We start from the raw sequence: 10,842 nt of genomic DNA on the forward strand, positions 1-10,842 counted from the left end.
AGTTCCAGCTGTTCGAGTCTGTTCTTTCTCCCTCCCTTGCTCGAAAGCCCAACTGTCTACGGTCACTTCCCGCTCTCTTTTTCTTGACCACTTTCACTCTCATTCTCATGCCATTGCTGTGTACACAGATGGCTCTAAGTCTTCTGACGGCGTAGGATTCGCAGCAGTGTTTCCGGACAGCGTCGTACAAGGGCATTTACTATCTTCAGCTAGTATTTTTACTGCTGAATTATATGCCATCCTTACAGCACTTATCCGTATTGCATCTATGCCTATGTCATCATTTGTGGTTGTCTCAGACTCCCTTAGTGCTTTACAGGCTATACAAAAATTTGATACACCTCACCCCTTAGTCCTCCGTATCCAACTTTGGCTACGCCGCATCTTTACTAAGCATAAAGATATTGTTTTTTGTTGGGTCCCTGGTCATGTTGACGTACAGGGCAATGAACAGGCAGACACTGCTGCGCGGTCAGCAGTACATGACCTACCAGTTTCTTATAGAGGTATTCCATGTACGGACTATTTTGCTGTAATATCTTCCCACCTTCACACCCGTTGGCAACAACGTTGGTCTACTATGCTCGGCAACAAACTTCAGTCTATTAAACCGAGTATAGGTTACTGGCCGTCTTCTTATCACCAGTGTCGAGGTTGGGAGACTACTCTCTCCCGTCTTCGCATTGGCCATACTCGTCTTACTCATGGATATCTCATGGAGAGGCGTCTTGCTCCTCTCTGTGAGAATTGCCAAGCTCCATTATCAGTCAGCCACTTTCTGTTGGACTGCCCACTTTATCAACGAGCACGCAGAATTTACCTCTGTCGTCGTCTTCGCCCCGCTGCTCTCTCTTTACCTTCCCTTCTCGCTGATGGACCCACCTTTCATCCGGACTCTCTCATTGACTTTTTGACAACGACTGACTTACTTCACAAATTCTGATACTTTCAGCCCTTTCTACTTGTATCTCTTGCTACCCTCTACCCCCGTACTATCCCCTGCCCCGCTGTTTTCTGTAACCTGCTGATCATCCCCCCTCCCTTCTGCCATCCAATTCCCTTGCTTCCTTCCCTACCCTGCAGCGCTGTATAGCCCTTGTGGCTTAGCGCTTCTTTTTGATTATAATAATAATAATACTGTTATGCAGACTACTGCAATATTGTAATAATTGTATAAATAATGTCAACCAATTCATGACTGCATATTAGAATGGCTAGTTGGACATTTATTTGATGATGACATCATTTGTTTACTTTTGAACATTGGCAAAAATCAAACATTTCCCATACTTTGAGCTCCATTTCAAGGTTCTTTTCATAGTAACACCAATCAAAATCACCTCTATTTCTATAATGTGTTTTCATTCTATCAAATGAGACCAAGAAAATGAGAATACAACCATAAATACTATACGAAAATATGCCTCAAAGTCGGCGTTTTAATCCAGAAACACGGTCGTAGTTTTTTTTTCTCATTATGTACTGCGTGCTGCAGGATTTTTTTATATGGTGCACACTGACCACACAGACCCATTCTCTCACATGTGGGCCTACCAGCTTTCTTCTGCTTGATTTGAAAGCGCTAGAACTTTTGAATATATATACGTCAAACATGGTGGCTCGTAAGACATATATATATGACGGAAAAAGTCAAAGGGTTAAAAAGAAAAACTTTTGTTTTTCATTTTAGGTCACCTGCTTTGGTAGAATACAGCTGGTTTATTAAAAAACTACATAACCAGCTGTTGCACTTACTGTTACTCATCTTTACATTTGGTTGAAAACCAGCTGAGAAAACATTACATCATTTATAATAAGATCATATTTGTTAAATTTACAGTTGTTGATTAATTTTGTTATCTTTTCTTTTGCAGTTCATCTAAACACAAGAATTATACTTAGTGTCATCATCCAGTACAATGAAAGTGTTATAAGTGGCAGATATACTGGAGAAACTGCGTCAAGAATGTGGTAATGGTGACTACATTGTTGTGAATTTGTCCTCTATGTCAAGACTTTAAGGTGACCTCATTATTTTGACAATTACAACTACACCAACAACCAGTGAACATAAGTCAACTTACTATAATACTGTACTGATGTTAATATAACACTTTACATGTATTATCAACATGTTTTACACTAAAATTTATTACCTCTTAACAGCTTAATAGCTTACATAAATATTTGTTTATTGTCTTTATAAAACCTATGTATTGAGTTTTATTAAAGTTTGTAAATTATTTTGTAATATATTTTTTATAGTCTAAAAAGTCAGTAATTTATCAACCATTATGAAGTAATAACAAAGGCAACTAAGTATGTTATGATAACAGTTTTTGTAAATATAGTACACAGAACTATAAGGTTTAGGAATTATATTTATTGACTGCTGGAAAAATATTGTAATATATCATCTGTTAATTTCTACCATTAATGACTGTGGGTAAGATATTATATCATCTATATTGTCCTCTCAACTTCAAGTATTTTATCTTCACATTTTCCTTCCATCTTCCTCATTATTGGTAGATGTCTATATGAAGTTACTGACAACATAGGAAATATTTTTTTATTATATTTTCCTTCATATATTTCAGTAGTGTTTTTATTATTATCTTTAAGTTTACCTTCCTCAGAAGTGTTTTGTAGTTAACACGTAAACTGTCTACATTCCTCATATTGAAACACCTTCAGTGTCAATACATTTTTCAAATTATTACAATTATTTTGTCATCTGAAAGGATTAAGAATCTTATCATAAGGTAATAATGATGTCAGAAAAATCAAGTTATACAGGCTAGAAGTTGGGCAAAATAACAGGAATTTCATTAATTTGTTGCTTGTTTTAGGCCAGTTTCAGTGCTCAGATATTTTGCTAGTATATCTTCCTCACTATAAATTTATTGCAAAAATTTGTTCATTTGACTGTTAAAAGATAGCCTCTTAAGGACTCTGAATTTGGAATTTTGCCAATTTTACCAAATTTAAAACAAATTTTGGTTTAAAAGCACTGCAAGAGTTCTTGCCTCTAAAGTACCTTTCCACTTTATCAATAATAATACCTCCAGGCTTCTCATATACAACACTTGACTTTTATTATAATCCTTCATTACACACAAAAATTCAGTGCTTTATTTTTCTTGGATCATAATTGCCTAAAATAATAATTTCTGTCATTTTTAAGGTCTATTTCTCCCATTTTTTTCTTCCTGATTTAAGTAATTTTCTAGTTTTTCTATTGGTGCTATAAAAGTCTAAAACAAACCAAAAATGGCCTAAAATTTTGATTTTAATTGAAACACAGAGATAAAGGTTAGCTGTTACCATCATGTCCTGTGTGGCAGGATTATTTTTATACTGTGCACACTCACCACACAAACACATTTTCTTATGTCTAGACAAAACTTGTTGCTCGGCATATTTAAGGCATCTGTGAATTAAAAATGGTAGTAGTGAACACTGCTATGATGTATAATATGCAGATATTAAAGGTGTGTGCTATTGTTAATGTATACATTTTTGATATGTGCTGTTATTTATATATTTATCAATGATGTGTCCAGTTGGTATTGCATACTCTCATGTTGATGTTGTATGCTGTTTTAATGTATTATCTCATGATGTGTGTGATAGTTGATGAATACACTCATGTTGATGTTGTATGCTGTTTTAACCCTTTGACTGTCGAAGGGCCCAATCCTGAAGTTGCTCCTGGTGTCGCAAAATATTCGAAAAAAAAAAAAAATTATTTTTTCTTATGAAATGATAGAGAATCTTTTCCCGATTGTAAAGACACCAAAAAAACGAAATTTGATGGAAAACTGACGGAATTACGCTCTCGCAAAGTTAGCGACTTCGGCGATATTTAAAAATCGGCAATTTCGCCCACTTTGAGCCCTATTTTCGGCTAATTCCGTTATTTCAGTCAACCAAACTCATAACTATTTCTTCAGAACTCTATTTTTTCTATCGATTGAGCACAAGAAACTGCCCATTTACCGATTTCAACTACCCAATAACATGGTCAGAAATTTGCAATTTGGCCAATTTCACGAAAATTAAAAAATACGACAATTTCAAAATAAGGTCCAGAATGAACAATGCAGACATTCCTGGCTCTAAAATAAGATTTTCTTTGTTCATCAGTCATGTCTCCAGGTCCCTGTGATATTACTCTTGCTTTTTATTTTGAAATTTTATTCAAACAAAAAATAGAAGATTTACTGTTATGCAGACTACTGCAATACTGTAATAATTGTAAAAATTACATCAACTCATTCATGACTGCGTATTAGAATGGCTATTTGGACATTTATTGGACAATGACATCATTTGTTTACTTTTGAACATCGGCAAAAATCAAACATTTCCTGTACTTTGTGCTCCATTTCCAGGTTCTTTTTATAGTAAAATTAATCAAAATCACCTCCATTTCTATAATATAGTTTCCATTCTATCAAATGAGACCATGAAAACGAGAATACAACCACAAATACTATACGAAAATAGACCACAAAGTCGGCATTTTAATTAAAAAAACGGTCGGAGTTTTTTTTTTCTCATTATGCACTGCGTGCTCCAGGATTTTTTTTATGTGGTGCACACTGACCACACAGACCCATTCTCTCACATGTGGGCCTACTAGCTTTCTCCTGCCTGATTTGAAGCCGCTAGAATTTATGAGTATATATACGTCAAACACGGTACCTCACAAACGTATATATACGGCCGCGACAGTCAAAGGGTTAATGTATTATCTCATGATGTGTGTGATAGTTGATGAATCTACTCATGTTGATGTAGTTTACTCATACAGATAAAAAGAGATAACAGTATTACTAAGAAAGAATATATTGATTACTTGATTATTTACAGTTTATATAAAGTAATAAAACACTTATAATATATTCAATGAATTATTTAGACTTGTACCATTACATTGATTATTATTCTATTTATTTAGAGTTCATATTAAGTTTTTGGATATTAATTGTTAAAAAAAGAAGATATCAGGCTCATATTTACAATATAAGTTGGTAAATAATGTTTAATTTAAGTATAATTAAATAATGTTCTTTAAAAAAAATTCTACACATTAGGTAATTTGAACAATAATCAAGAGACATTAATCATGTATAAGAAAACAATATGTATAAATGACCTTTTCTACAATATTATTTTAGGAGAACTTTTAAATAACATGTAATATGCAAGAGTTTGATAAGCAAAATATATAATAGCTGTATTCATTATTAAAGTGACTTAACAGGTAAGTAACAAAATGCAGTGTATGAAAGTTCCTTCAAGTAATAACACTTATCAGTGTTCAGAGTGTTTGAAAGACTTTTCAAGTAAATCACATCTAATACAACACATGAGAGTTCACTCACAAGAAAAACCATATCAGTGTTCAGAATGTTTGAAAAACTTTTCACGTAAATCACATCTAATAAGACACATGAGAGTTCATTCACAAGAAAAACCATATCAGTGTTCAGAATGTTTGAAAGACTTTTCACAAAAACCAAATTTAATAAAACACATGAGAGTTCATTCACAAGAAAAACCATATCAGTGTTCAGAATGTTTGAAAGACTTTTCACAAAAATCACATTTAATAATACACACGAGTGTTCATTCACAAATAAAACCATATCAGTGTTCAGAGTGTTTGAAAGATTTTTCATGTAAATCACATCTAATAAGACACATGAAAGTTCATTCACAAGAAAAACCATATCAGTGTTCAGAATGTTTGAAAGACTTTTCACAAAAATCACATTTAATAAAACACATGAGTGTTCATTCACTAGAAAAACCGTATCAGTGTTCAGAATGTTTGAAAGACTTTTCACAAAAATCACATTTAATAATACACATGAGAGTTCATTCACAAGAAAAACCATATCAGTGTTCAGAGTGTTTGAAAGACTTTTCACAAAAATCACATTTAATAAAACATATGAGAGTTCATTCACAAGAAAAACCATATCAGTGTTCAGAGTGTTTGAAAGACTTTAAACAAAAATCTCATTTAATAGAACACATGTGTGTTCATTCACAAGAAAAACCATATCAGTGTTCAGAGTGTTTGAAAGACTTTTCACAAAAAACAAATTTAATAAAACACATGAGAGTTCATTCACAAGAAAAACCATATCAGTGTTCAGAGTGTTTGAAAAACTTTTCACGAAAATCACATTTAGTAAAACACATCAGAGTTCATTCACAAGAAAAACCATATCAGTGTTCAGAGTGTTTGAAAGACTTTTCACAAAAAACAAATTTAATAAAACACATGAGAGTTCATTCACAAGAAAAACCATATCAGTGTTCAGAGTGTTTGAAAAACTTTTCATGTAAATCACATCTAATACAACACATGAGAGTTCATTCACAAGAAAAACCATATCAGTGTTCAGAATGTTTGAAAAACTTTTCACAAAAATCACATTTAATAAAACACACGAGTGTTCATTCGCAAGAAAAACCATATCAGTGTTCAGAATGTTTGAAAGACTTTTCACAAAAATCAAATTTAATAAAACACATGAGAGTTCATTCACAAGAAAAACCATATCAGTGTTCAGAATGTTTGAAAGACTTTTCACAAAAATCACATTTAATAAAACACATGAGTGTTCATTCACAAGAAAAACCATATCAGTGTTCAGAGTGTTTGAAAGACTTTTCATGTAAATCACATCTAATAAGACACACGAGTGTTCATTCACAAGAAAAACCATATCAGTGTTCAGAGTGTTTGAAAAACTTTTCACGTAAATCACATCTAATAAGACACACAAGAGTTCATTCGCAAGAAAAACCATATCAGTGTTCAGAGTGTTTGAAAAACTTTTCATGTAAGTCATATCTAATAAGACACATGAGAGTTCATTCACAAGAAAAACCATATCAGTGTTCAGAGTGTTTGAAAGACTTTTCACAAAAAACACATTTAATAAAACACATGAGTGTTCATTCACAAGAAAAACCATATCAGTGTTCAGAGTGTTTGAAAAACTTTTCATGTAAATCACATCTAATACAACACATGAGAGTTCATTCACAAGAAAAACCATATCAGTGTTAAGAGTGTTTGAAAAACTTTTCATGTAAATCACATTTATTGAAACACATGAGAGTTCATTCACAAGAAAAACCATATCAGTGTTCAGAGTGTTTGAAAGACTTTCTCTCTAAATCAGATCTAATAAGACACATGAGAGTCCATTCACAAAATAAATCATATCAATGTTCACTATGTTTCTAATATTTTTCACAAAAATCACATGTACTATAACGTATGATATTTCATTCACAAGAAAAACCATATCACTGTTTAAAAGACTTTTCACAAAAAAATAATTCTAGTACTATACATGAGAGTTCATTCAGTATAGAAGCCTACCAGGCCATGGCCTGGTATGCTATTCTGTGGCTTATACTGCAACTCTAAGCTAGATCCCCTTCATCACCAATGTTTATGTTCATGCCTTGGTCCTTTCATCCTCTGTTGAAAGCCTCTATGCTGAGGCGATTGTTCCTTCCTTAGCTGATTATGAGGATGCTTATTGCTGTCATTATTTTTTCAGTGCATATGAACTTCGTTTTCCTTCTACGTATAGGTTGGTCTCCAGGGTTAGTAGTGGTCCATTATTTGATCAGTGCCTCTGCTTATTCTGTCTGTTTTCTCATAATCTTCACTTGCTCAGGTCTTCTCTCCAGTTCCCTCCCTTGTATATTCATGTAGCATCTACCTTTTCCCTTCCCTCTTTGGAAGTTCCAACAGTTGTGTCTGTTCTCCTCTACTGCTGTGTGCTAAAGGTCTCATACCTACAACTGTTTCTTGCTCTCTTTTTCTTGATCACTTCTAGTCTCATGCTTGTGCCGTTTGCATTTATACATCTGGTTTTAAATCTTCTGATGGCATTGGGTTCATGGCAGTGTCCCTGATGATGATGTTTGGGGTCATATGTTAGACTTTAGCTAGTATTTTTACAGGCGAGTTGTATGTCATTGTTATGACCAAGGTCATAATGAGATTAATTTATGTTTTGTCCACTTAATATTATACTTGGGGTTTCTTTAATATTAGTTAAAGATTCCACTAGTTTATAATATTATCTGGTTTAGGAATATACCCGGGTATTACGTGTATATATATTTGTGTATTTTGAGTAATGTGTTAGATAGGTAGGTAATAGCTGGCTAAGAGTTGAAATAAGGTATGTCCTTGGTGGGTAGTTTAGTCTGCTCTTCCCTTTGGGGAGTTGATGTCATGTAGGGATTAACTGTGTTAGTTCAGTTCGCTCTCTCTGCTGACTCAGTGTGCATTGACTTAGCTACCCCTCTAGTACTTCACCTTATTCTCACTTGGATAAAGAATTTTGTTGTAGAAACTCTTGAACCAGCTTGAGGTTTATTCTGAAGTGAAGTCTGTGGACAGCTATATACTATTACCCTCAGTCCTCTTCAAGGGGGGCTCCTTGGCGTGGTGAAGAGGCTCTTGGTCTGAGGAATTAGACATGTCGGTCTCCTTCCTCAGACCGAACCTAATTACCCAACAATCCCCCCTTACCTATCCCATCCTCCCCATCCTCACCTTTTTCCTTTCCTCCTCCTCCTCCTCCCCACCCCTCCCTTTTGCCCGTCCTCTTTTTGGCCTTTGGGATTTTTCCCACAGGCACACTAGTTCATAGGTAGGGGGAAGGGTACTGGGGTCCGTCCCATTCCGTTGAGGTTCTTGGCGGTGGTATAGTTTGCCATGGGATCTGGATTGCCTGAGGATGTCCCGATCTCTCTCCAGTATCCCGGAGGGTGGCTTTGGGTGTCTTTCGGGCGACGGGTGTATCTCTGGAAGCCACCTCTCGGATTCCAGGGGTGGTGGCTGAAGGAGGTATGCTTTGTGGCAGATATCCGGCCACCCTCTCTTTTGTCCACCGAGGTAGCTAGGCAGATGTGAGGTTGCTATCCCGGATTGCTGGTTTACTGGCACGAAGGGTAGGGTATGGCATGCATTCCATGCTGCACCTGCACTACTTGTGGTGCTGAGGTCCTCTTGGGCACAGAGGGAGATTTCTGGCTCTTTCATTCCTCCTAGGAACTATCCCTCCCCGGTACCCCCTTTTTTTATTCTTTTTTTTATTTTTATTTTCTTTTCTTCTTTCTTTTTTTTCTTAAAAACAAAAAAGAAGAAGTAACCTAACCATGGAGTCCCAAATCCATGACCCTGCTACTCCCGGGCCCCTTATTGTTGCCGCACCCTGTTCTGACCTTGCCTCATATTTTGGACACTCCTAAGGCCCCTTTACCTCTTGCTGGTGCTGTTTCCTCACGCACTTCAAGTACCAGGGCTTCCACTGACTCCTTCGATTTGTCTGACCTCGTCTCTCCTTTGACTATGCTTCCGACCTCTCCCTATATGGTGCGACGATTTTCGAATCGCCAGCCCGTCTCACGTTGGACCGACTCTGGTCCCACTTCTAAATGCCAAAGACAATCTCTTGACGATGTTACTTCATTACCTTCCCATTCTACTTGGAAAAGACCGACACGTCATGCACTCCCTCTCCACACTCAGTTTTGGACCACACAATAGACTAAATTCTTTACTTTACGACCGACTTCGTCTACTGCCTATCTTTCTGACCATAGTATTGGCAAAGCGCTCCTATGCCACGTTGGTAGAGATATTTCCTTTCATGCTCTTAAGAGTGGTACGTGCATCATCACAGTCCAGAATTCTACCCAATTTCATGATCTTTCTCTTCTTTCACATATCGATACTATTCCTATCACTATCGAAAAACATTTTTTTTTTTTTTATTATCACACTGGCCGATTCCCACCAAGGCAGGGTGGCCCGAAAAAGAAAAACTTTCACCATCATTCACTCCATCACTGTCTTGCCAGAAGGGTGCTTTACACTACAGTTTTTAAACTGCAACATTAACACCCCTCCTTCAGAGTGCAGGCACTGTACTTCCCATCTCCAGGACTCAAGTCCGGCCTGCCGGTTTCCCTGAATCCCTTCATAAATGTTACTTTGCTCACACTCCAACAGCACGTCAAGTATTAAAATCCATTTGTCTCCATTCACTCCTATCAAACACGCTCACGCATGCCTGCTGGAAGTCCAAGCCCCTCGCACACAAAACCTCCTTTACCCCCTCCCTCCAACCCTTCCTAGGCCGACCCCTACCCCGCCTTCCTTCCACTACAGACTGATACACTCTTGAAGTTATTCTGTTTCGCTCCATTCTCTCTACATGTCCGAACCACCTCAACAACCCTTCCTCAGCCCTCTGGACAACAGTTTTGGTAATCCCGCACCTCCTCCTAACTTCCAAACTACGAATTCTCTGCATTATATTCACACCACACATTGCCCTCAGACATGACATCTCCACTGCCTCCAGCCTTCTCCTCGCTGCAACATTCATCACCCATGCTTCACACCCATATAAGAGCGTTGGTAAAACTATACTCTCATACATTCCCCTCTTTGCCTCCAAGGACAAAGTTCTCTGTCTCCACAGACTCCTAAGTGCACCACTCACTCTTTTTCCCTCATCAATTCTATGATTCACCTCATCTTTCATAGACCCATCCGCTGACACGTCCACTCCCAAATATCTGAATACGTTCACCTCCTCCATACTCTCTCCCTCCAATCTGATATTCAATCTTTCATCACCTAATCTTTTTGTTATCCTCATAACCTTACTCTTTCCTGTATTCACCTTTAATTTTCTTCTTTTGCACACCCTACCAAATTCATCCACCAATCTCTGCAGCTTCTCTTCAGAATCTCCCAAGAGCAGTGTCATCAGCAAA

At 36.7% G+C, this 10,842-nt stretch overlaps 1 protein-coding gene across 1 annotated transcript; it reads left to right on the top strand.

Moving 5' to 3' along the window:
- The first annotated feature begins 1,744 nt into the window (after window positions 1-1,744).
- On the top strand, window positions 1,745-9,768 carry LOC138851806 (zinc finger protein 268-like). Its single transcript, XM_070081285.1, has one exon. It carries the CDS (start codon window positions 5,285-5,287, stop codon window positions 7,094-7,096), a length of 1,812 nt encoding a protein of 603 aa, XP_069937386.1. The 5' UTR covers window positions 1,745-5,284; the 3' UTR covers window positions 7,097-9,768.
- The last annotated feature ends 1,074 nt before the right edge of the window (window positions 9,769-10,842 follow it).

Source organism: Cherax quadricarinatus, unplaced genomic scaffold (assembly GCF_038502225.1).
Source record: "Cherax quadricarinatus isolate ZL_2023a unplaced genomic scaffold, ASM3850222v1 Contig2195, whole genome shotgun sequence".
Taxonomy (NCBI): Eukaryota; Metazoa; Arthropoda; class Malacostraca; order Decapoda; family Parastacidae; genus Cherax; species Cherax quadricarinatus.

Excerpts from the sequence above, each read along its gene's own strand:
- LOC138851806 (XM_070081285.1), top strand. The coding sequence starts at position 5,285 with ATGCAGTGTATGAAAGTTCCTTCAAGTAATAACACTTATCAGTGTTCA.